This window comes from Lycium ferocissimum, chromosome 8 (genome assembly GCF_029784015.1).
Source record: "Lycium ferocissimum isolate CSIRO_LF1 chromosome 8, AGI_CSIRO_Lferr_CH_V1, whole genome shotgun sequence".
NCBI classification, from domain to species: domain Eukaryota; kingdom Viridiplantae; phylum Streptophyta; class Magnoliopsida; order Solanales; family Solanaceae; genus Lycium; species Lycium ferocissimum.
In genome coordinates, this window is record NC_081349.1 from 10,151,667 (window position 1) to 10,179,292 (window position 27,626).

The window sequence follows — 27,626 nt, forward strand, 5'->3', positions numbered from 1 at the left end:
CAATGTTTTATGTTGGTCCTAAATCTAATACAAATTCCAAAAGTAAAGCCAGCTATAAGAAAATACATTAGATATTAGTCCTACTGCAAGGGACATAAAACTAGTTACTATAATAACATGGCATAAACGGAAATTTAGGTAGTGTCATAAATTGTTCACTAAATAAATTATGACGACCAGTATTTTTATATTATTTATCCTTTTATTATTATTATTTAAAATAAAGATTAGCTAGAACAAAAAACAGTAGTATACTAAAGCTGAAGTATAACTCCGTGAATGACTACACAATCAAATATGTTAGCAAATAAAAAAAAACTTATCAAGTGAACTAACAAAAAAAATTAAATAGGTAAGTAAGAATTAACACACAAATAAAATACACCATTCATGTGTTTATTATACCTGAAGTAGAAATTCAAAAATTACTTTCGAGAACAAAGCATCTTATTGATGTCTGTGGACTTGAACAATTTTTCAGTAACTGAAGGAAAAAAGAAGGGACCTAATGGAATTTGTTTTTTTGGTAACGATACTGCTGATCAATGATCTGAATCTGGAGTGAAAATGTGTGATTCCAAGGAACTCCTGAGGCGCCAGCCTTCGGGTTCATTCAGGAACTGATTTGACTCTATATAACTCCGGAGCTTCTCAGTCACCATCATCAACTTTGCATCCCCTCGATCTTTCAATGCAGTTAGAAAATCTTTAGTAATGATATCCAACAGCTTTCTGAATTGTGTCTTATATCTCTTGTGTAGAGCAAAACCTGCCATCTGGTAACCAAGACATATTCTTTCAACTCCTACCCACATTTTATTAACTTAAGAGGAACTGAGAAAAAGCTTTTTCAACTTACTTCAAGAAAAGCCTGCAATGCAGCTGCAGTATATAAATTTGCAGGGATAACATTTAAGAATCTGGCTATCCATGCCCAACCTTCTCTGAGGCCATGCAAGTTTTGGCAGCCCTCAACTTCAGTCTGCCATAAAATGCGGTTTACTACTAAATCAGTTACTATATGAAAGGAGTAAGGGAAAAAAGCAATTTTGGTCCCTGAAATATTGTGATATATCATATATGTCCTAGACTATTGGCCTGAGCACATCTGACCTCCAATTAAACAAAATGAGCAGTTTTAGTCCAATCACCAAATAAGTTTAATGGGATGTCATATTCAACTAAAGGATACTAGTTTGGGATGTCATTTCCAATCAAACCTCAGGCGAAAGGAGCTCCGCGCTGCACCAAGAACTCCCGTAACAGAAGTCCTATACACGGAATAACAGATATTAGTTTGGGTAAGCACAATCAAATGGCTTTGATAATTTCTGGCAGCGTACATCTCTGTTCATAACCTGTAGTATTGGTACATATAGCAAAAAGGACATCTTGTCCAGAATGTTTCCTGCTCTGCTGATGAAGTTGGTTGAGTATGTGGATGATGATTCAGATACTGAACTGAGTACTAAAACCATTTGGAATATTGTTTTTGTCTAACTGGAGGATTCAATTGACCTGAGGAGATAGTGGCTTTGCTGCTATAACCCCGAATATATTTTGCACTCCTATCATACAAAGCCCCTTACTGGATCGAGAGCACCATAGGCACTTCTCCAACTAACAGAAAGCTGCTTCTGCACCTGGAAACTCTCTCTTGTTTGGATGAAGCACAAGCACAATCTCCAATATTGGAGCTTGATAGTCACTTTGTCAACTGAGGGATCCATAGCAATCCTTTTCTAACCCAACTCTACTGCTCTGATCTAAACAGTGAACATTAGAGACATGAAGTAGTTGGGATATGCTCTATAATTGAGGGGAAAGTCCTTCAGCTTTCAGTGCAACCTTTTGAGTCCCTTCAAAGTCATTATTCTGCATTTTCTCCTAACAAAGATCTTTAGCCCTTAGGGCTTTTTTTGTTGCACACCATCACAAATCACAATCAATATCAACCAGTAGGATACACCATTCATGCATACAAAAGTTCCCAACTTATATTCGTCATGCTCAACTCTATGTCCCTTTCCCTGGAAGCGACAGGAGGAAGATGGGCTTATCACACTGACGATGGAGAATGAATTGAGCACTGATCCACTCCATATTATATAGGTGGAAATGTTTATGTAATTTTCATTTGGAAGGACAGACACATCTCTTAGTCATTTGGATCTCCTTTTGGAGGCTTTAAAGGAACCTAACAAGAAACTGAAACCACAACTCTAAAAGATGATGGGCACGGATTATGATGATCATATGTATATTTGTTATTCCCTTTATTTTCAAGTTGAAAGCATTAATGCATAGAAACTGCTGATGTCGCTGCAGACTGAAGGAGGACGAATGGCTAGGTTGAAATGACAGAACCGAAATATATGTCCGTTATAGCATTTGTTAGTTCTAATAAGTGACTGGACTAAGATAGCACATTCTGTTTCATTGGTCAGAATCGTCAGATATGCTCACACGAATAATCCAGGGACCAAAACTGGAATATAGCAATAACTCAGGCCAAAACCACTATTTTCCCAAAAGGAGTAAGATACACGAGAGCGTCAGCAACATAAACATTGAGGATTTCTTGAGGATAAAAGTAACAATGTCTAAGCAACTGACCTGAACAAGAGCACCATATAATTTCATGTATGCACTTAAGCGATTCACATAACTATCAGTATTTTCTATCTTCCCATCTTCCTCTGCATAGCCAATAGCTTTGTAATAAGCTTCTTTAGTCTGGAATGCTGCCTGAAGTGAAAGAACACATCAAAATTATTTACGTGGAGGTAGCAAAATATGATGTGAATCATGGGGTGAAGAAAGATAACTGATGTCTGAGACAAGTTCTGTTTTCAGCAATTACTGAAAGAAAAATCATGCTCCAAGACAATCAAGTCAAAAAAATCCCAGAAAGGACAAAATAGTGGGATGTGTTGATATCAAACAGGTAATACTATTGATTACCTCTGAGTAAATAATGTACTTAGGAACTGTGTAAATGCAAACTTTGTTCAACTCAGCTATGAGAATATCCATGGCACGAGGGACCTGTGATGAAAAGCAAACCAATACGTAAGGATGGTTATCTACTTTAATTAGTACTTTCTGTTCCGCATTCGTGATGCCTTTTCAAACACAAAGTTCTCCATCCTAAATTAAACCTTTTTATGTTGTTTAACAATCTAGAATACAACCTCTCAATCCCTTTGGCTTCTTTTAATAAGTAGAGGCATTTTATTAATAAAGACTCAGTACGAAGCGAGTGCTGAGACAGAGTACAGCATCCAACGCTGAATAAAGGTATTTCCCTCCGGCTAGAAATTCCTGACTTCTATTTTAACGGCGAAGGTATTCCCCTTTATTTTCCGCAATTCACCTTTTGAGCTCAGGCCTGAATATTGTGTTTGGAAAGAAAGAAATTTGATTTTTGGTGGTTTTAGGAAATTTAGCTTCGGATTTGTGTTTGGATTTGTTTTTTGGTATTAGATATCATTAAATTCCTAAGAGTTTTTGAAGCCTTCAAATGGGTGAAAATTAAATATTTTGGTTGAAGAGAAACAACAATATTTTGTTGAAGAAAAAAGAAAGCGGGAGGCTTGAGTGTAAAGTGGAGAATGTGACCAGCAATTAACCACTGCTTGCCTGACAATTCGAGGCCCCGATTTGTTTTGGTTCTGGAGAACATGTTTAGTTTAGAAAGTGTGTATAAAAAACAAGCACCTTCAAAGTGAAGTCAAATATGATATTCAGTCTAGGATCAAGGCAAGACTGGTTTTTGATGAAGCACGTTGGTACTCCTTCCCAATGAAGGAACAAAAAGGATTTTATTGCTTTCTTTTCAGTTATTAACGTCAATCTCCTACTTATAAGACGAGAACTATCATGAACCTATAATAGCAAGAAGACTAAGAACAATACCATAATTACCTTTGATGTAACATGGACAATTACACAGCCATAAGCATAGACTTTACTGTTAAAGCTTCCTGTAAGGTTCACACACAGGGACACCACCTATAAATTTGAAAACCAGAATAACAGTAAACACCCTTATATGTTTACGCAAAGCTCCAATAGTAAATATATATAATATAAACAACTCAACTGCTACATCCAGAACCCGCAATTTTCTACAACCATAAACACATGCAAACCCCAAACCCCTACCATCCTTCCCTGCCCCTCGCAAAAAGAGAAAAGGAAAAAGAAGTAAAAACATCATCAGAGGCACTGAAAGACGAAACCCCAGTTAAGGAACTCCTTCAGGATTTTACCTGCTGCGCGAACATTGCAATGCTGATGGATTGTGGACATGTTGATCCACTAATTAGCTTAAGTAATTCATCTGCTTTCACTCTGCACAGGGAAAAGTAGTATATACGTTCAAACAGCAATATAGAACTTGCATCTCTTTGAAGTTTGAAGTTTATTCCAAAAAATGGTTTGAAAATGCAGGCCAAAGCAACTAAAAGTGACTTAAATATGGGAATAGATAATGGTTTCAAAGAAAATATCAAAGCTATAGGAGATAGGGTTGATAATCCAAGAAATAGGTATCCAGATACCTGACATTTTCTTTTGAACCAGTGATAGTTCTGATTCGTCTGGCTATTTCCATTTCATATTTTCGGTAAGCCTGTTAAGAACAGAGAATTTGTGTTAAACTATTAAATATCAGAAATTACTTAAACCAAATTAACATCCTTAGGATCTCAAATAGAAGTCCAGCCCAAATCTCTGTCCGCTAGGATGGGACATAATAATTCAACGCATCAAGCAACAGAAAAGTGCATCTGATCACATTCCAACTAAACAAGCAAGTCTTTGAGTATTCCACTCAAAAGCAAATTGTCAAAAAATTAACTGCATTAATTAAACACATCAAGCAACATCATGACACGTCTAGTAACGTTTCAATCGATCTCTACAAAGAAGGTCTTCCACAGACCTTGAAGTGCGAGAATCAATAAGAAACAACTTCCCAATTATGAGTTCAGAGTGTGGATGCACATGGGAGGAGGTGCACAATGGAGGATAGAGGTCTACAAAACCTACACTGAACCAACAGACCTTTATTTCTTTTTGTTTTATTATTTCAGCTAAATGAAGACACAAATGCACTTATCAAAATGTCTCAATAACTTTCCCAAACATGCAAGGATCGCATAATTAAATGTAAGAAGTTCAAAGAACTTGGACCAACAACCCAGAACACAATTGGATTGGCCAATGATTATGTTAGCAGGGAAGAGTTAACTTTCACAGTGAATACTTTCTCTGTTACATCATACATGAAATGTAACACAACTTTACTGACCATGGAGTTTAGGATGTTGATTTGACTTCTTCTTTAAGCAAATATTAGGTGTGGTGAAAGAAAATATAAAACTAGTTCTTTTATTTTGTGTGATAAGGTAAATTCTCCATCATTGATGTTTTAGATTCAATATAGGAATAGGACAGTAAAGTATTGGAGTACTTTTGTATATATGGTTTAACCCATAGGACAAGGGTAGTAGAGCATATTGGAGGTACTTTTATATATATGGTTTCAGTACAACCCATGTACTGCTTTGCTCATTATGAAATATAGATACAGTTACCAGTTTCCAAAAAAAAAAAAAATGTACCAAGGTACAAAAGAGAAACAGAAAACCCCTAAAAGAGCTACATATTGCATATTACCCAGCAAATTCAGAAAGTCCATATACTGATCCATACTATCTAAAGACCTCTTCTCACACCAAGAGAACAGATTATGTAAACAGGTGCTCTTGACTCTACAGAGGTGATTCTTCCTTTTTTCAAAACAAGCACTATTCCTTTCTCTCCAAATAGTCCAAAAAACACAGAGGGATGGTCCTCCAAAACTTCTTCTGTGCCCTTGCAATCTTCTGGCCTTGCCAACTCTCCAGAAGACCTCTAACATCTGCTGGCATCACCCTAGTTACACGACAAAGATTCATGATAAGCTCCCAACATTGCTTAGCAACCTTATCCCAACATTGCTTAGCAACCTTATAGTGAATGAAGATGTGATTGTCTGATTCCAGCTCCTCTTCACACAATTTACATCTGTTGCTTAAGATAAAACCTCTCCGTTGCAAATTATCTTGTGTCAAACATGCATTCCTAGCGACAACCCACCCAAAACAAGCAACTTCAACACGTGCTTTAGTTTTCCAAAACATTTGTCATGGCCAGCTTTGCTCATAGTGTTTCAGATTGTTCCTGAAGGAGATTATAGCAGCTTTTTTTGAGAATGTAATTTTTTAATAACAGATTATAGCAGCTTTTACTGAATATATCCTATCATTACTTTTCCAGACCATAACATCCTCTTTATCCCCTCTTCCACCACTGTTGTACCCAGCAATTGTATTAGTTGCCCGACTTCCTCCACCTCCCGATCATTAAAACCTCTCCTAAAATTCATTTGCCACCACCCACTGGAAGAGTAAAACGCAGACACACTACCTTCTTTATTTACAGAACAGTTATAGAGAATGGGAAACCTGTCTTTCAAACTTACCTCCCCCACCCATACAACATACCAGAATCTGAATTTTGCACCATTCCCCAATTTTAATTTAGTATGCTGCTGAAAATCATTCCACATTTTACTGATGCTACTCCAGATACCACCTTTAAAAGCACTTGAAACAATAGGAGGGCTCCAAATATCCTTCTTCAAATATTTGGCATCTTCATCTTCTTCCACGTATTTTCCTTACCATCATTATTTCAATGGTTTTTGAAATTGTGAAAGTAGAATAGAGTAACAATAATAAAATGGTGTCACACATTTTGGGATATCCCATGTGGAAGAATACCATAACGATTAGTATAGAGGGAACAACTGTTTAGGAACCCCATTCCCAAGCCTCTACAAAGAACACTTTATGGAGCAAGAAGCATAATAGTCTAATAAATCTGGAATGAAATTTCAGATATTGCTTTGCAAGGTTACCTTGTTTGAACTCAACCCCAGTGCTTCATTCTGTGCAGCTATTTCATTGTAAATGCTTAATCTTTTCTCCTCTAGCTTTTGAGCGTTTTCTGTCACCCTGATTGTATTTCCTGCTTATCGGAAATCGCAAAGTTGAAATCAAGGCATAGATTTACAAGCACTAGAAATAGAAAGAAAAACAACACGTACATGTTTCATCTTGGCACTTAGAGGTTAGGGTATCATACATATAATCAAGTTGACTCTACAAAGTTTTGACAATAACTTCTTATATTAGACTATGGTGAAAAAGACCAGAATAGTCCCTTAAATAAAGGGTAGAGGCCCTTTATATATAACACTCTCAAGACTCACTACCAGAAAAGATAACACATAAGGCTAAAAGATCTAACGGGACAAATGGAACTAATGGGAAAGAGACAACACTGTAAATAAAACAGCTCCTTTCTAGAACCAACAACAAACAACAACGATATACCTAGTGTAGTCACACAAAGTGGGGTCTGGGGAGGGTAGAGTGTACGCAGACCTTACCCCTACCTTGAAGGCAGAGAGGTTGTTTGCGATAGACCCTCGGTTTTCTAGAAACCAGGGTTAGAAAAAAGCCGCAGGTATTAGCTCGGAGAAATTCTTTTACCAGTTGATGAGATTATCAAACTAGAGAATTATGTTTCTCAGTTCTATCAAACCAAAACATATATATTATAAGCACAACACATGTATTAGCAAATTATGACTAGTGCATGCATACTTAATCGTTTGTTTCGATACTATTATTATTTTATTATCACCTTCTATATTTGAATAATATTGATAGTGGGAAAAACTTTTCCGACAAAGAAAGAGACGGACTCTTACCTAATCAAATTCGAATGCACAAATACTCTATTCCAGGAGGAGGAAACTATTGAAGCTGCATTCTTGATATTTCTTTCATTAAGGGTGTTTTTTTAATTCTCTTTATAAACTCGATCAAAATAGTGTTAATGTGTACATGTATATACATCTAACACGTATATGGCCATCAACGTTCTATTTTTTCTTTATCTCATCCTTCACTTAAGTCTTTCTGGACAATTCTTTTGTTTTTGATTCATTTTTTGTCCATATTAATCTCAAAAGGAGCGCCCTCTCTGTCTCTCTTTGTTTTTTTCTTTTTCTTTTTTCTTTCTGTAGCCATTTTCATCTTCTTGGATATTTGACTGGTGCAAAAGGAGAAAAACTACAAGGATGTTGTCCTAAATCAACTTTCTGGTTTGGATATGATTCAAGATCAAAGGATGTTGTCTGATGATGGGGTTTATTTGAGGGCAGTCCTAACAGTGGAGTTTGAGGAAGCGATTAAAAGGGAAGAAGTAGCACGGAGGCAGAGATCCAGGGCTCTATGGCTGAAAGAGGGTGATAGAAACACCAAGTATTTTCACAAGACTGCAAACTGTCACAACAGGTACAACAACATTGATAGCCTGATGATTAATGGGGCCTTGGTGGAAGATCCAGAAGAAATTAAAGAGAAGATCAACAGTTTTTATCAGGAGTTGTACACAGAAACAGAATCATGGGGACGGCAGTTCAATCCTAGAGAGCAGCCAGTGATCAATCAGGTGGACAACAGTCTACTCCAGAGCCAATTTGAAGAACAAGAGGCAAAAGGTTGTGTTATGTCGTGTGTAGGGGACAAAGCCCCTGGCCCAGATGGCTTCTCCATGGCCTTGTTTATACATTGCTGGGAGGTGGTAAAAGATGATGTGGTAGCTGCTTTCAAGAGTTTCCATGATCAAGGTTACTTTGAAAAGAGCTTCAATGCTAAATTTATAGCCTTGATTCCCAAGAAGATGGGAGCCAAAGAGTTGAAGGACTTTAGCCTATTAGCTTGATAGGTAGCATTTACAAAATCATCTCCAAAAGGCTTAAGAAAGTAATGTCCATATTAGTGGATGCTTAGCAAATGGCATTCATTAAAGGAAGGCAGATCATGGATGCTATCTTGATTGCAAATGAATGTATGGATGTGAGGAAGATTTCCAAGGTTCCTGGGATTGTTCGCAAGTTAGATATAGAAAAGGCTTATGATCACCTTAACTGGGATAGAGCTGTTGTATGGGCTAGACACGCCAAACAACTTATCGGATGATTGGAGGTAGCGGGAGAGTGGTGGCGGCTCATTCACTGTTAGCTCTTTTTATGAGAGGTTGCTAGTGAGGGAGGAAGGTACTTTCCCCCATGACTCCATTTGGATCCCTAGAGCACCAAGGAAGGTCTGTTTCTTTGTATGGTTGGCGGCAAGGGATGTGATCTTGACGGCGGAGAATCTGAGAAAGAAGAGAATCACCTGTGGCAGTTGGTGTTTGATGTGTAAAAGTACGGGCAAAGTGTAGATCATCTTCTTTTGCATTGTAAGGTGGCTAGCCAGCTATGGAGGATGGTCCTCAATTTGTTTAGGATGCAATGGGTTATGTCAGGTACAGTGAAAGAGGCATTGCAAAGTGTGACTCATTGAAGAGGGAAGAAAAGATCGAGAGCATGGTGCGTTGCCCCCTTAGAAATCATATGGGTCATTTGGAAAGAGAGGAATAAGAGGGCATTTGAAGGGGTGGAAATTGATTTTGTAAAGATGCAGAGTAGTGTTTTGTCCCTAGTTTCTTTCTGGTGCACTTACGAGGTCCCAATATGTATAGAGAATTGGACCTCTTTTGTTGAGAACCATATTTTGGTGTAGGTTCTCTTCTTTTAGCACACAGCTTGTATAAGGCTTGTATACGGGGTTTCCCCCTATTTGTTAATAAAATTATTTACCGTGTCAAAAAAAAAAAAAAAAAAAAAAATTGCGATTACCTATGGAAGAATTTGGAGTTGATGGGGTTTCGAAGCTAGTGGGTTAAGTGGATTAAGTTCTGTACCAGCACAGTTAAGTTCTCAATCTTAATCAATGGCTCACCTTCTGGTTTCTTTTCTTCTGAGAGAGGACTAAGACAAGGGGACCCTCTATCCCCTTTTCTCTTTAGTTTGGTAATGGGAGGAGTCGGTGATATGTGGAAAACAGCTCAAGCAAATAACCGAATCAGGGGTTTCAAGGTTAATGCTAGAGCCATTCAAGGATTATCAATTTACCACCTCGAATATGCTGATGATACCCTTTGTCTTTTGTGATGCAGAGAGTGAGCAATTGAAGTACCTGAGAATTATATTTATTCTATTTGAAGCCATTTCTGGGCTCCATATCAACTGGAGGAAGAGTTTTGTCTATCATGTTAATGAAGTTGCAAATATCAACAGTTTAGCAAATATTTTGGGTGGCAAAATTGGAGAGTTACCTACTACATATCTTGGAATGCCCCAGGGTGTTAAGAGTAAGAGTAAATATATGAACATTTCGAATGCTATTTTGGGTAAGTGTGAGAAGAAGCTTGTTAATTGGAAGAGTCAATATCTATCATTGGGAGGTAGATTGACTCCAATTAACAGTGTGTTAGATGCCTTGCAAACACATACGATGTCTCTATTTCCAATGCCAGGGGAGATCATTAAAAAGCCGGATACCATGAGAAGAAATTTTCTATGGCAAGGCAATTGTGAGACAAAGAAGATTCATTTAGTAGACTGGGAAATTGTAATTTCCAGCAAGCAAAGAGGTTGAATGCAGTGTTATCAAAAGCGAAAAGCGCAAAAAAGCTCTAAGGTCAGCTGGGGCTTTAAGCGCGAAGCACAAATAAAGCGTGGGCTTTAATGGAAAAAAGCGCAATGGTGCAAAAATACAAATATATATTTGTTTCGTCCAAGATTAATAATAATAATAATAATAATAATAATAAGCATGAATAACAAATATATGGAGAAAGAAATTGTAAAAATATTACGATAAAGTGAAATATCAATCATCTAGTGTCACCTCCTCAAGAGAGGCTCATTGGCAAGGAAAAGTATGTCTTAGAGCCTTGATGACGACACTGAAGCGCACATAAAGCGAGGCGAAGCGCTCAACATGTTTTGAGCCTCGCTTCAGGGCTTAAGCGCGCTTTGATAACACTGGTGGAATGGGAGTTAAGAACCTGAAAATTAACAACCAGAGCCTTTTACTGAAATGGCTCTGGAGATTTGCATCAGAGGAACAGTTTTTGTGGAAAGAAACTATTCTGTCTAGATATGGGATGGAAGGTCAATGGATTACCAAGGAAGTAAAGAGTCCTTATGGTGTTGGCTTGTGGAGATCCATCAGGAATTTGTGGCCCAAAATTTGGCATAGTAGGCAATGGGGGGGAACATATTTCTGGCATGATGTTTGGGTTATTCAATACTCTTTGAAGCATCTGTTCCCTGAGATTTACAATTTGAACCAACAGAAGATGGCAACTATTTTGGAAGTTAGGGATAATTTTGGTTGGAATCTCAGTTATAGGAGATTGCTCAATGATTTAGGGGTGGAAAGGTTGACAGAATTTTACAACACTATTGGACAGTTCAAAGATTTTTCCACTAATGTGGACAGTCTAGTTTGGTTGAAGGAAAAGAAGGGATATTCTCTGTCAAATCAGCCTACAAATGCATTCATAACAAAAATACTCGGCTGGGATTTTGGCCTTGGAAGTTGATTTGGAAAGTTAAGATTCCTTACAAGGTGGCATGTTTCACTTGGTTAGTGGCTAGACAGGCTGTTTTAATTCAAGACAATGTGATGAAGAGGGGTCTTCAACTATGTTCCAGATGTTTTTTTTGTGAAGCTGAAGCAGAGACGATTAATCATCTTTCTTACACTGTAAAGTGGCAGAACAACTTTGGCAGATTTTCTTAATTTGAAGGATCTAAGATGGACAATGCCAAGGAGTATAGTTGAAGTTCTAGCTTGCTGAAACAGAGATGGGAATCTGCCAGGACACAGGGAGAGATGGAATATTGTCCCAGCCAGCATCTGGTGGATAATATGGAAGGAGGGGAATCAGAGATGGTTTGAAAATAAGTATCACTTTCCAGAAGTTAAAAATGAACTGTTTTTCTATTTTTGGTATATTCGTGAACTCTCTCAGGAGGCAGAGGACATAGCTAAGATTTTAGATAGCTTATGAAGGAATAGGTGGTAGGTTTTGCTTTTGTGACTACTACTTGTAATTACTACTGAAGTACACTATTGGTGTATTCTTTGTTCATAATAGAAATGTTAAACTGTTCTCAAAAAAAAAAAAAACAGGAGAAAAACTACAAGGGGTAAATTTCAAGAAGGGGAGTCTGTGGGAGCCTGGTGACGGCATTGACGACGAACTTCTATCTTCAGAAAGAAGACTGAATAGATATATTTTACCTCGAACTGGAGACAGGACATTTATTTGCTAGTCAAATGATCTGGTTAATGGCTAGAAATTTGCTTTATTTTTTTGGGATACTTTACTTTTAAGCTTGACTCCACCGATGAAATTAAGGGAAATTCATTTTATTCAGTCTGCAGTTAGTAGAAATTACAGAACAATATCCAGAATAAAGATTGACATTTCATACATTACCATTTTTCAAAAAAAAAATTAAGATTGACATTTCGCTCTAAGAGATGACATAACAGATGAGGAAGGCCAACGTCAGTGAAATGATACCATCGTATTCATGTTTCTCCCTTCGAACAGATTAATAGACATGTTGACGAATAATACAAACAACACTAGTTCTCCCTTCGATCAGATCAAGTTGCATTTCTGCTTCATCATGCACTCTGTCGGCATTGGTTCTCATAAACTGGAAAAATGTAATTGCATGGCCCTTGGCCACAGAGAAGTTTCACAGCTTCAAGGTGACTTGTACGCCAATTGCTTGTCAGACACATATATACTGATCAGTTACCTGCTTAATGTTTAGGTAGTTCTAAGACTCCATTCCCCAAGTTTGCCTCCAAAACCACTACAATTCTTACCATGGTTGTGAACAGTTGAGCCAGACAGTCCCAGGTAAGAACATTTCAAGAGTGTATTTTCTGGAGTGTTTTATCTTCACAGTTAACCTCTTTTCCATTAGCCCCTTTTCTTTTTGAGAAAGTAACATTTGTGTATATGTCATCAAAACGGCACCTATGTTGTGCTGAGACCATATTTACAAGGGCAAAAAAAGAAGGAAGTCTGCTCCAGAATCCTAACAAACTCTTTTCCATTAGCCTAATTCCCAGCTTTTAAATTTAGTTATCCTTTCCATCAGTGAATAGCCTTCAATCAAGCCCTGGATCAGAAGTGCTCATTTTCTACAAAGTGAAAGGACTACTTATGTCTAACTCTGTATATAAGGGATCAAAATTAATCTACCGTTATATGGCTTATACTTAAATAACTGATTAGGTTTTCTCCTCTCAGACTATGCGTAGAGCAATTTGTTTAATTTATTATTTTTTTGAAATGATTGAGAAAAAATAATAAGAAGAAGAGTAGGAGGAAGCTCAAATCTCCATCTCCGCTCCCTCATTAGGACTACACAGTGAGATATACCTGCTGAATGTCTCTGCCCATCAGACATGGGTCTCACAGGCTGACTAGAATCCCTTGAAATCTTGCTACCCTCCGAAGGAGCAGTTGCCAATGACTCAGATGTCTTCTTCTCCACCGCAGCAGCAGATTCTTTTGCTGCTTTCCTCTCAGCTTCCTGTGCTGCGGCTTTTTCCTTTTCAACTCTTTCAGCTTCCAGCCTAGCCTGCACCTGATGGAATAAAACTTATCATTACCCAAAAGGAGAAAACTCAATTACAAAACTGCTTCAATTCTTTCAGAATCATAAAAAGCAAGGGCGGGTTTTTCAGAAAACGGCATTTGGCAACAGATGCAGCATGAGGGGAGACATATAAGCAGCCAGATTTTCACAGGAAAGCCAGGGATGCTAGAACCAGGGGAATGTGAGCATTAGCACTTACAGAAGTATGCCGCAAGAGGAAAAAGCAGTATCAATAAGCATTAAGTTATTAAATCAACACAAGCACTATTACTTCCTAATTTGATGATGATTCTCACAAATAGTTAACTTTGTAAAATCTAAAGAAATCACAAGATGGCAGGTGACAGAAATCAAATTGGATAAAAAGAGCTTTCTTCCCAAACTCTTTTCTTCTTGAAGAAACTTCTATACTAACCATATGAGGCAATTTCCAATGGGAATATATCATAGCGCATCTCTCTGGATTAGAAAAAAATTACAAACCTTGGCTTCTGCTCTGATCCTTTCTTGCCGGGCTTTTTCTTCTTGAAGAGCTTTTTCTTTCCTTTTGGCCTCTTCACGAGCTGCATCATCTCTTATCTTCCTTTCTTCAATTTGGGATTTGTGTTCGTGATCCCTTTGTACGGCAGTTAGATGATCATCAAGTGCTTCTGCGCTATAGTAATACAATAGGAGCATGTAAATGGTGATTGACCTTCAAACTCTGGGTACTCCAAAGGAGTATAGATTGAACAAGAACATTTTTGAAAAATTAATGCTAATCAGTCACAAACTATTGTAGTGAGAGTGCATTTGTCAACTGCTAACAAGGGCATGCATGTAGTCTGTATCACAAAATAGCCACTTGCAATCAAAGTGACATGACTTCCTGTAAGTGCCTCCTCTATACAGAAACTCGGCTTGCTGGCCACACACCTGAATCTGTTTACACCTTCATCTATAATTTTCACGTCAACAAGATAAGATGAACACACTCATTCTTGTTCCCAACCTAAACCACATTATTCCAGTTATTCAAGATTAATTGTCAATCTACCATCCCAAAGTGAATTATTTGTAACTGAATTCTCTACAGCTTTTATTTAAAGTAATTGAGATTTGATTGGGCATGTTTTCAGCAGCCTTTTTTAAGAATGAAAATGCATCATTTCCATTGATGCTACTTGCTAGAGCAGCAACAGCTGAAGTGAAATCCACAGTAAGGCTAAAACAATATTCTGATCTTTAGTGACCAAATAGTGAAACAGACAAATTTTCCATCAGTTCCAGCAGACCACCTTTTGTTGTCTGCCAAGTTTCCTGCTTAATCATCTATTGTTATTGGACTAAACCCACTCAGAAACATCTACCTTATACATTATTGAACAAAGAGAAAAATTATTAACCATGATGAATAAAACTTAATGCAGCAACACGCTTTTTCTCGCAAAGTAAGAATAATATGCCTTACATTTTACGCTGGTACTGCATGTCAAATTTTCGGTTCATTTCCCTTTGAGCTTCAGTATTTCTCTCAACTCGTTCTAGTGTGGTGGCAAGCTTCTCACTTTCATCCATCAACTCAGCTTCAAGTGCTGATAATTGATCTCTCATTTCCTCCTGTTGTAAGGTAGTAATAGAAAGAGATTGGGTTTAATATATTTTTTGTTTCAGAAGTGAAGCAAGACTGGGGCATGGACAGCGAAAGTTAAGAAGCATATGAATTAAGTTACCAACCGCAATAGTGCGCTGATGCTCATTAGCTAACTCAGATAAACCACTTTCCACCAATCCCACTTTATCCATTAGATCACGTTGAAGATCAATGTGCAGGCCTTCTTCAGATTGGTCGCTATCACTGAAATAACATGAAAGCATTAATGAAGAATGAACCGGGAGTCCATTATTAATAAAACAAAACAAAAAGAACTTTATGAGGTAATATAAAGTGCTCCCCCCCCCCCCCCCCCCCCCCCCGCAAAACCCCTCCTCCTTATTGGCTGAGGATGTCCTATCTTTTTGCTCAATTAGTAAATGCTATAAACATGTAGCGCCTTAAACAGCTATATGACCAAGCAACTATGAGACGTGTAACAGGGGGAAGGGCATTCATAGCGACATATTTCTCATTCTTACACACTTTAATATTTGCAATATTGAGTAGTTACCTCAGATAGATTTCGTCACAGGCAAAACGTTTTCCTCCCGTAAGAAAATGATCACCAACTTCATGCTTAGTATCTCCGTCCATATCCTCCACATCATCATCAGACACTTGCATAACAAAGCCTCTCCGAGAATTATCCTTTGAAGCCGAGAGTTGTCTGAGCAAAGACAGATTAGGCAAAATACAGAACATATGTTATCCAAATGATATAAAGAAGCTTGAGGTGATTTTCACCAAGAAACTTCATTACAAGTACATACTGAAATTCTGTTTTGGTAAAAGGTATTGGAAATTTTGATGATGCATTGAGCTTCTTCTCTATTGAGTTGAGCTCGACCAATAAAGCATCAAAGCTCCAATCAGGATTTGGATCCAGGGTCACTCCGTCAACACTTTTCGGCAATGGAAGTTGCAGTTTGACAGCACCCCTGTGAAAAATAACCATAAATCAGCAAAAACCAAACAATTACTTAAACATATTGTAGTTCCAGAAATTTCTATAAACTTGTTATAACAAAAGAAACTGAAATATGAAGTCGTTATCACTGCAATCATGAGAAAGGTATCTTGTGTAAAGGTATCTTGTGTAACATATACATAGAAGTCACATGAACCAAGCCCTCCCTCAAAAAAAGAAAAAAAAAAATAGCATCAATATTTCGTGAAGTACTACAAATAGAAAAAGAGATAGAAACTACAAGGATAAAGCTGTCTGGAAACCCAATTCTCTTGGTCAATTCACTTGCTCAACTGCTTGGTCTTGTCTCAGACAGAAGAAAAACAATATGGATCTATGGAAGAGATGCTGGATCAAAAATATTCCTTTCAATATTTCCTTCAATGTGTGGAGAGCAATAAAGAGAGAACTCCCTATTGATGATGCTGTCTATAGATTTGGAGTTTCCAGTTGCTCTTGTTGTAACATTCCAAAGGAGGAAATTATAGACCATGTTTTCTTTAATAGTAAAAATGCTAATAAGGTCTGGAATATTTTGCAGGTTTCCTTGGAATCCAAACAAGTGCGGTCACTCTCATAGGGATGCTAAACAACTGGTGGAATGTGGTGGCCAAAAACAGTTTGCATAAGTGGTTATGTCAGGCAGCCCTAAGCATCATATGTTGGGAATTATGGAAAGCCAGATGCTCAGCAAAATATAGATAGAAAAAAAAGGCTATGTCCCCAGGATATGCAATGAGATCTTGTTCCACCTAAAGATCTACATGAAGAAGATGAAGGGTTTAAGTGTCAAAATGTAATGGACCTGGCAGAACCTTTGTGAACGTCTTGATGCCTATAAACATTATATAACCAGTATCCCTGTCACCTGCACTAAGCCTCTGAGTATCACTGTAAGTTGAACACTGATGGTAGTAGCATCATAGAGGGTAACACTGCTGGGATAGGGGGTATACAGAGAAACCTTAAGGGGAAATTAGTTATGGCGTATGCTCAAGGAATTGAGTTCTGCTCCAACAACAAAGTTGAAGTTAATGATTGGAAGCTTAAAAGTGGGGAAACTGGCATTCTATGCAAGCTGGACATAGAAAAGGCGTTTGATCAATTAAATTGGGCTTATTTAATTGATATTTTAAAAAAAAGGGGGTTTGGGAATAGATGGATTAGGTGGATATATTTCTGTATTTCAACTGTAAAATTCTCTGTGCTGGTTAATAGAAGCCCAATGGGGTTTTTTTCTCCTGAAAAGGGCCTCAGGCAGGGAGACCCTCTCTCTCCCTTTTTGTTTATTTTGGCAATGGAGGGGCTTACTCAGATGTTGGCAAAGGCTAAAGAGCTTCAATGGATTCAGGGGTTCCATGTTCCATGTCGGCACGAATCCCTCCACTGTTATCACTGTCTCTCATTTGCTCTATGCAGATGATACTTCGATTTTTTGTGGAGCAGACAGTCACCAAAGTTCACAATCTCAACATCACTCTAATGGTTTTTGAGTCTATATCTGGCTTACATATCAATATGCTAAAAAGCAACATTTATCCAGTAAATGAAGTCCCCAATTTAGAAGAGTTAGCAGATATCCTCAGCTGCAATATTGGGTCTCTCCCCACTACCTACTTGGGTCTACCATTAGGTGCTAAATTCAAATCAATTGATATATGGATCAGTGTTATTGAATGAATGGAGAAGAGGCTTGCAACATGGCAAATTCAATATCTGTCTTTAGGTGGCAGAATTACTTTAATCAACAGTGTCCTTGATAGCATCCCCACCTATATTATGTCTCTATTTCCTATGCCAAGTTCAGTCATAAAGCAAATAGACAGCCTCAGAAGAAGATTCCTATGGGAACGAAACAGTCAATCTCACAAATTTTCTCTGGTTAAATGGAAAAGAGTGACTCTTCCTAAATCTCAGGGAGGCTTGGGGATCAGAAATTTGAAGCTTCATTTTTTTTTTTTTTTTTTTTGAGACTGGTAACATGTATATTTATATATATATATTAAACCTGCACCATAACAGTGCAGCCATACTTACAAAAACCCCACCATGCTTAGGACTACTGCTTCACAAGGAACCTATCATATCAACTAGTGATTCAGCCTCCTCTACATAGTTTTCTTTACACCAAAAGTGAAACAAAATGACACAATTCATCTTGATTTTCTGCACAGAATTGCATTTGTCTTCAAAAACTCTATTGTTCCTCTCCTTCCAAATTATCCACCAAATAACTGCTGGGACAAGTTTCCACCAACTCTTTTGTCTTACTGCTCCCCCATTATAGTTCCAGCACTTCAATAGCTCACAGCTGTTTGCCGGCATAGTCCAACTTAGTCCTACCATGGTCAAGAAAAATTGCCACAATTGTATAGTGAAAGGACAATGTATAAATAAATGGGAGTTGCTTTCTCTGGCTGCATCACACAGAACACATCTAGTACATAGATGAAAACCCCTTCTCCTTAAGTTTTCCTGGGTGAGACATGCTTCTCTTGCTACCAGCCAAGAGAAACATGAAACCTTATACAGGGCCTTAGTCTTCCAAATGGATTTCCATGGCCACTGATCGGATTGTGTATATTGCCTAAGCTGATAATTGTATGCTGATTTGACAGTAAAAACACCATTATTGCCATGGTTCCAATACAAAGAATCCTCCGATGCTTTAAAACCTTGAAATTGTTCCAAGGTCTTGAATAATTCCACAGCTCTTTCCAATTCCCAATCATGTAGTAATCTTCTGAAAGTAATATTCCATCCATGTACTCCTTTAGCTGATTCAAGTTTTGCATCTGGTAGAGTAACAATATTATAGAACTCAGGAAACAAATCTTTTAAGGATCCATGCCCAAGCCAGTTGTCATGCCACAAGAGAATTTTCCTTCCATTGCCCACTTTTATACTGATATTTTCAGCCAGAGATGGCCACAATGATCTAATAGCTTTCCAAACACCAACTCCAAAGGGGCTATTAACTGTATTAGAGCACCACTCTTCTTCTTGGCCATATTTATCATGTACAAACCTCCTCCATAATGCATTGGCCTCCATGTTATATCTCCACAACCACTTCATAAGTAAGCTTTGATTATGGATTTTGAGATCCCTAATGCCAAGTCCTCCATCCTTCTTACTGGTGATGAGGCAGTCCCATTTAACCAAATGGATTGCTTTCCTTGCTTTGTTGCCTTGCCAAATGAAATTTCTCCTCAATGAATCTATTCTTTTCAGAACATTAGATGGGATAGGAAACAGAGACATGACATATGTGGGGAGGGCATCCAGTACACTGTTGACTAAAATGACTCTGCCGCCCAATGATAAATACTGCCCCTTCCAACTAGCAAGCCTCTTTTCACACCTTTCCAAAACACCATTCCAAATTTCCAGAGCTTTACTTTTTGCACCCAAGGAGAGTCCTAGGTAAATGGTGGGTAAGGCTCCCACCTCACACCCTAGAATTTCTGCTAGCACTTGAATATTATCCACTTTATTGACTGGAAACAACATACTCTTATTCCAGTTAACATGTAGCCCTGATACTGCTTCAAAAATCACCAAAATAGACCTCAACATTCCACCTGGCTGATATCTGCATCACAAAAAACCAGTGAATCATCTGCATATAGTAAATGTGTGATCTCAGTGCCATTGTTCCCCCCAACTGCAGCTCTAAACCCCTTCACAAAACTCCTGTCCTTTGCTACCTGAAACATCTGATTTATACCCTCCATGGCAATGAGAAAGAGGAAAGGTGAAAGAGGGTCACCCTGCCTCAAACCTCGTTCTGAGGCAAAAAAACCTTCTGGTGAACCATTCACCAAAACTGAAAATTTTACTGTCTTTATGCAAAAAGAAATCCAATTAATCCACTTCACCCCAAAACCCATGTCTTTTAGAACTTTAAGTAGATAGTTCCAATTAACATGGTCATATGCCTTCTCAATATCAATTTTGCATAATATGCCTGCTTTCTGTCCTTTAAGTCTAGAATCAACACATTTATTTGCTAACAAAGCTGCATCCATAATTTGCCTGCCTCTTATGAAAGCCATTTGGTGTCCATTTACCAACTTATAGATCACTCTCTTAAGCCTCTCTGTGAGCAACTTAGAGATGATTTTATACACACTCCCAATCAGGCTAATGGGTCTGAAGTCTTTTAGTCTCTTGGCACCATTCTTCTTAGGGATTAATGCAATATAAGTTGCATTAAAGCTCTTTTCAAAGAATTCACTTCTATGGAAATTCCTAACAGTGTTCATCAGATCCTCTTTCACAATCTCCCAGCAGCAATGGAAAAATCCCATAGAATAGCCATCTGGACCCGGAGCTTTGTCAGCTGCACATGATTTCAGACAGTCGAGCACCTCTTGTTCTTCAAAGTCTCTCTGTAGCCAAACATTTTCCTCTTCAGTAACTCTGAACTCTCCTTGTAGATTGAAGCTAGGTCTCCAAGATTCTGTCTCAGTGTAAAGTCTCCGATAGAAATCCACAATTTCCCCCTTAATTATTTGTGGATCAGTGATGGTATCTCCCTCCACTTCTAGACTGTCAATGTGGTTGTACCTCTTATGGCAATTAGCCATCCTCTGAAAGAACTTAGTGTTCTTATCCCCTTGCTTCAGCCATAGAATTCGAGATCTTTGTCTCCATGAGATTTCCTCATTTTTTGCCACTTCATGAAACTCCATTTGTAAACTTGCTTTCAAAAGTAGTTCATCTTCTGTTAAGGTTCTTTGCTCCTGTATGGAATCCATAGAGTTGATTTTGTATAGGATATCTGCTTTCTTGACCTTCAGATTCCCCCCATTTAAAGCACTCCACTCCTTCAGTTTTGATTTCAGGAACCTCAGTTTACAGGCCAGAATATAATCTGGTCTACCTGATTCTTCACAAGATGTCCACCATTCCTTCACCCTTTCCTTGAAACCAGCAACCTCCATCCACCAATTCTCAAATTTAAAATATGACTTTGAGAAATCCCATTCTCCACATTTCAATGATATAGGGGAATGATCAGAGATAATCCTTGGTAAAACAGATTGTTTAATCATGCTGAACTTTTCATCCCATTCCACAGAATGCAAAAATCTATCAATTCTTGAGGAACATTCATAATTATCACCCCCGAACCAAGTGTATTTTCCACCTAGCAGAGGAGGATCCACAAGTTCAAGGTCTTCAATGATTCTAGAGAAATCCTTCATAGCTCTAGATAAAACAGTGCAATTCCTTCTTTCAGTAGGGAACCTGGTGGTGTTAAAATCCCCACACACTACCCAGGCTCCTTCGCATGCCCCTCTAGTTCCTGCTAGTTCCATCCAAAGCTCCTTTCTTTCTTTTCTGCAATTAGGAGCATAAACCCCAGTTAACACCCAGCTGCAATTGTCCAATCTAGAACAGAGTTTACAGGAAATAGAGGAAAAACCAAAATTGATTAATTCCCCTGTCCAAACCCTTTTATCCCACATGATAAGAATCCCCCCACTTCTACCATTGGCCTCCAAACCCACGTAATCTGCCCATCTATTACTGAATAAATGCTTAACTACTTCCCCATAATCCCCCTCCATTTTGGTTTCCTGGAAACAATATATGTCAGCCCTCCAATCGAGTATTAGAGATTTGATCACCCTCCTCTTGTCGAGATCGTTTAATCCCCTCACATTCCACGAGATAATGTGTACTTTCATCGGGAAACATTGCTAGCTTCCCTCCCCCTAGTCCTTGGCTCACCATCTTTGTATTTGACTCCGAATTCCAGAAGATTCTTCACTTCATTCTGACCCCTAGGTTTAGGAGATGAAGGTTTGGTCTTGCTGAGGGTTTCCTGTATTCTTTTATCCAGCTTCAAGAATAAGGCCCATATTTCATCTTCATACCCCTCAGTTTCCACACCCAGTTGTTTACTAAACTTCAATATATTTTGTTGCACCCTTAAAATTGTCTCCCCCTCAACTGCCTGCACTTGTACATCCAAAGGTTGAATGTCCTCAATTGTCAACTGCTCCAACTGTTGAAATTGGTCCATCTGTGAGCAATTTCCCTCTGTGATATTTGTGACCAAGTCCCTGGATCCTTGATCATCATCACTGTTGTCATCTTCTCCATGAAATCGAGCTAATTGAGGTTTGCATGTGCAATCGATCTCAGGATCGTGTATATACTCCTGTCGCACTGCTACTGCCAGCTGTAATTTTTTTGAGATGAGACAGTCCGAGGTTTCTTCAGCTTCTGGGTTAAGAGGATCGAGATAAATGGGCTGCTCTAATCGATTGGGAATACAGCAGACTGGTCCCATATCTTTCTTTAGGGACTTGGGCTTTAATGAAAAGCCCAACAGAGAACTATTTTTCCCATAGGTTTCGAAATTTGCTTCCTCTGGTATTTTCAGTTGGGTCAGCCCACTATCGTTAGAAGGCCCAATATCCTTCCTTTTTAAAATATCATTGACCAGCTCTCCCTCACGTGCCGTCTCCTGCTCCCAAGAAGATCTGCTGCGATTTTTGCCTTTTTCGGCACCCACGTGCTCTGGGAAGTCAACTTTGCAGCTGTCAACCCTATTATGGGAGTTGGATCTCTCTATTACCCAACGGTCTGTCACCAGTTTCCGACCATCTTCTCCGGCAACCACCCTCGCCGGTGTCTCGCTCCAGATAGGTATGATGAAAAATAAACCCTTTTCTTCTATTATTACTTCTGTAGGTACATTCCTGCCCCCTCCTTTTATCTTTAACCTAGCCCATTTGAGATGATTCTTAAGGGATGTTTCTTCCTCTGTTTGTAGCCATCCACCGCATTGGTCTCCAATAGCTTTGAAGGTTTTCTCTGACCAGAGATGAAGCGGAAGCCCCATAGCTCTGATCCAAGTCCCATCTTGCTCCTGAATATCAGTGCTACATCCGGCAACCGGCAACCGGCGACCACCATTCCAGAAAGATTTTCTCCTTTTTCCAAGTCCAAACACCCTGCAATACATGCTCCGCCATATGTTTGTTTGGAAACTCAAAGAGGAAGAAAGATTCTGCCATTTCGTAGATGTTCACTCCGAAAGCGTTCTTCCAAGCCGAGACGACCCATCGTCTTAGATCAGAAAGCGTTGGTGTCTCCTTCAAATCTCTTCTAAAATGGCCAACTACACATCTTGCCAGTAGCCCATTCTCAGCGGAATCATCATCTCGTTCCACATCAATTTTATTGTTGCGAGTATTGACCATTGCGTCCTTTTGATCATTTGCCTGCCACTTGCTAGCTCTGACAGTAGCTGCATATGTGATTTTGGGTTCAACCTTCCTGGGAATGTTTGTAATAAATGGACTTTTGTCTTCATAAATCTGATAATCTTAAATGCAATATCCTTCCATCCAGCATTGAATGTGACTTCTGGTAGTATAATAACAGTTCTGTTGTCTCCCTGTACTGAGACAATAGAGATAAATCTGCCATGTTTGTTGCTCTTCCTTGAGCAAAAATATAAGGAATTTTGCTCCTTATTTTTCCACCTTCTCGACTGCGTTCCATTGTCTCCCGAGGCTTCCTGAAGGACATAGCATATCCACTCCATTATCTTGCCGTTGAAGGTGGTTCTACGCATCAAATTACGGCTTCTTTCCACCCAATCAAACCATAGTTCCGACCTTGATTTAAGTCTAGTGATATCATAAGACTTAAACCCTGCTGTAAAATACATTCTATTCTCCCCCATTAAAGAAAGTCCGAGAAACCAAGAGAAAAAAAAATCTTGAAGAGTAAGAAAGGAAAAAAAAAAAGTAAGAAAGAAAAGAGAGAGGAAAAATTTCAGCGTTCACAGTCAAGCTTCATAACAAAAGCTTACTAATGAAATGGCCATGGAGGTTTAGCCAACCTGAGGCAGGTTACTGGAAGGACATCATTGTTGCCAAATATGATGCCCAAAACCACTGGTACCCCAAAAGAAGCAGGGAACCACATGGAGTTGGGGTCTGGAAACATATCTGTAGCCTACTTGATGAATTTTCTCAGAAGGTTTCCTTCAAAGCTGGCAATGGACATAATGTCAAATTTTGGAAAGACTTATGGCTTGGGAACACTACATTGAAGGCTTCCTTCCCAAGGCTTTTTCAGATAGCTAGCAACAAGGACGCAACCATTGCTCAATACAGAGACGGCAACACATGGAGTCCAATTTTCAGAAGAAACCTACAGGATTGGGAAGTCAATGATTTACTCATCTTCTTAGGGGCATTGGAAGAATGCAATCTAGATAATACCTCCCAGGATAGGATCCTATGGGGGATTTCTAAGAAGGGAATGTACACTGTGAAAGAATGCTACACACAGGGATGCTCTCATAATGGAATTCTTGAAGCTTGGCCTTGGAAACATGTTTGGAAGACCAGACAGCCCTTAAAAGTTAGTTGCTTCACTTGGACAGCACTCCATGGAAAATGCCTGACACAAGACAATGTCAGAAAGAGAGGCATCATCCATATAAACTGCTGCCTCTTTTGCCTACAGGATAATGAATCTGTCAACCACCTCTTTCTGCATTGTCCTGTAACAGCTTCCCTTTGGCACTTATTTTTCTCTCTGTTTGGCATTCATTGGGTCATGCACCACTCCATCAAAGATGCCTATGAAAGTTGGATATTTTGGAGAGTTGACGAAACCATCAAAAGGATCTGGAGAATGATCCCAGCAGCAATATTTTGGTGTATATGGAAGGAAAGGAACAGCAGATGTTTTGATGGAATTTCAACTCCTACAAGTATTATAAAGGCTGGATGACTACTTAGTCTGTTTAGTTGGCATTTTCATTCCCCTGTAAACAGTATTGATAACTTTTTGGATTTTGTTAGCTCCCTAACACTGACTTAGCAGTGATCTTGGTGGCACATTTTGACTGTTTCTACAGGTTTTTGCTTAGTTTCAGCTTCATGTAGTTATGTCCTGAAGCTGACTGTTAGATATTTTGTAACTCTGCATCTTCTTGATGCCTTTCTAATGCAATTTATTTACTTCATCAAAAAAAAAAAAAAAAAGGTTGAAGTTAAAGCAGCACAAACAGGGGATACAATGGTGTGATTTCAATCACATTCGAATCTCATTTTGGAAATGGTTAATCTCTACTTGTTGTGAACATGCTAGGGAATAAATGTGTTATACCGTGGGAAGTTCAAGCAGAAGCGGAAGATATGCAGAACATTATTCAAAGACTTCATGTCAATGTTGTCCACTGTCTAAGAAAAGGAAATTTTGTTGCTGATGCACTGGCCAAATTTGTAGCCAGTTTGGCCAAGCTTTTGGGAGGCTAAAAGTGCCTCTCTTTTTTTTTTTTCCAAAAAGTGAGTTATTTGGCCAAGAGAGAAAATAAGTGCTTCTAGAGAGTAGCAGAAGTTGTTTTTCAGAAGCTAAAAATAATAGCTTTTCCCCAAAAACACTTTTTTGAAAAGCACTTCTGAGAGACTACACTTAGAAGCACTTTTTAAAATCTTGGCCAAACACTTATTGATGCTCAAACATGTTTTTTAAAATAATTGGCCAAACACAAACTGCTTCTCACCAGAAGTACCTTTTTGAAAAGCACTTTTGGAATAAACACTTTTCAAAATAAGCAGATTTTAGAAGCTCGGTGAATTAACCATACATGCTACTAGATATCTGGGAAGCACCATTCGAAGTTAAACTCGCGCAGTTTTAAGGTTACAAATCTTGCACCTAAGGAAGTGACCACTACAACATCTATCCCACATTATAATTCTTCACTAATTGTAGGCTAAGAAGCTCCTTACAACTCAAAACAACTACCTGATAAAGATTTTCTATGAATGTAAAAGGTTACAGTTCAGGATCTAACTAGTACAACTCAAACAACTGTATCTTGATAGGAAGAAAGTAACTTACATTATTATTTTTCCTGCTTTAAGAAATAAAGTATTTGTTTCCAATGCTGGCTGGCTTCACAAACTTGAGATATAATATAATTAATTACCTGTTACAATTGAAAAGCAAAAGTTACAAACAATAAAACGTAAACACCCATAACCCTAATATTACTAATACGAGCATGGCTAGGTTAAAAACAAGAAAAAACTTAAAAAGGAATAAGGGGGTACTGATTTTAGATCAGAGTTAATTCACATTATTGATTTTCTTTAAGTAAGATTTATTCAATAAAAGGGTCTGCTTACTGCAAACCTTCAACCTTGAAGTATTCTTGATGATTCAATTTGCAGCCTCGGTTTCTTGAAACAATTGCTATACAAATTAGATAAGGTATTTATTATTAATTGGATGAAGAGAATGTTGAATAAATAATAAGGGTGAGGTATGAATTTTGAGAAATTGAATTTGTGATGAAGGGCGGGAGAAAGGAAGGTCTCTAAGGTGAAAGTGATGATGAGTTTGTGTAACGGGCAACAGGAAATCGGGTATTAAGGTTTTACACTATTTGATCACCCCACTCCATTCATCTGACACGACAGTCCCTCGTCTTTAATTTTTGTCCCTCAAATAGCTTGGTCTTTAATTTTTGGCCTTTGGCACTTTAAGCAATAAAAAAGTAATTGAAAATATCCCTACATTTTGGGTTTGAACCTCCGTAGAATAAAAAAATAAAAAAAAATCACAAGGCAAGAGTTTCATTGAAACTATGCCTATTCGGGCAAAGTTATGTCTTAAGGCGTAGTTTTATAGTATAACTTAATTTCTTCGAAACGTTTCCTTGTCAGGCAGAACTATGTCTTGAGGCATAACTTTGTCCCAAATAAGCATAGTTTATATGAAAAGCTTGTCTTGCAAATTATTATTATTTTTACACTGCTGGGGGTTCTAAGCCAGAATCTCTGATTTCATACACCAGCGAATAAGGATACTTTGGCCCATAAATTTTCATTAAATGAGAAGTATGGACAAAAATTAAAGACCAACAAGTTTAGGGACAAAAATTAAATACCAGTCCATATGAAAGGGCAATTTTTTGTCCTTAATGAGGGCATATGGACAAATAGTCGTTGATTTGGGATTGCCTCCGGTAGTTTTAGGTCCAGTAATGGTCAATGCTTGGTTAAGATTATACCTTGTCAGCTAGATAAAATTCAATGGTTGTTGTAGACATCGAAATTTTGTGAGACTCTACAAGTTGAGTCCAATATGTGTTAGGGTTTCTTGGAGACTACTCTACCCTAAATCCTAAATTAAGCCTATATAAAGCGCACATATTCACTTGAAGAGGCATCTCAGATATCCCATAAACTCATATGTATTCAAGAAGAGGTCAATATGTGGCCGAATATTGCTACTTCAAGAAAATCCACAAAATTCTTTTATGGAGATCAAATACATCCCAAGAAAGTCCACATATCCAAATTCTAATTATCCTACGTTCGAGAAAT

The 27,626-nt window shown here is 38.3% G+C and overlaps 1 protein-coding gene across 4 annotated transcripts; it reads right to left on the minus strand.

Moving 5' to 3' along the window:
- Window positions 1-429: 429 nt before the first annotated feature.
- LOC132067203 (mRNA export factor GLE1) lies at window positions 430-26,708 on the minus strand. 4 transcript variants are annotated; one of them, XR_009417087.1, is made up of 17 exons: window positions 26,424-26,708; window positions 26,137-26,224; window positions 16,052-16,219; window positions 15,793-15,948; window positions 15,362-15,482; window positions 15,096-15,244; window positions 14,129-14,300; window positions 13,426-13,633; window positions 6,971-7,080; window positions 4,566-4,636; window positions 4,275-4,356; window positions 3,928-4,014; window positions 2,965-3,048; window positions 2,617-2,748; window positions 1,359-2,030; window positions 1,221-1,271; window positions 860-982 (listed from the first exon to the last, which is right to left on the minus strand). XR_009417087.1 is itself a non-coding variant. In XM_059460358.1 (16 exons), coding segments are annotated over exons 2-16 (1,899 nt in total). In that variant the 5' UTR covers window positions 26,139-26,224; window positions 26,424-26,707; the 3' UTR covers window positions 430-542. The 4 variants fall into 4 exon arrangements, 2 of the variants coding, with proteins under 2 accessions (XP_059316341.1, XP_059316342.1); XM_059460358.1 differs by lacking the exons at window positions 1,221-1,271; window positions 1,359-2,030 and adding an exon at window positions 430-776 and having other exon boundaries at window positions 26,424-26,707; XR_009417086.1 differs by having other exon boundaries at window positions 1,221-2,030.
- Window positions 26,709-27,626: the final 918 nt, after the last annotated feature.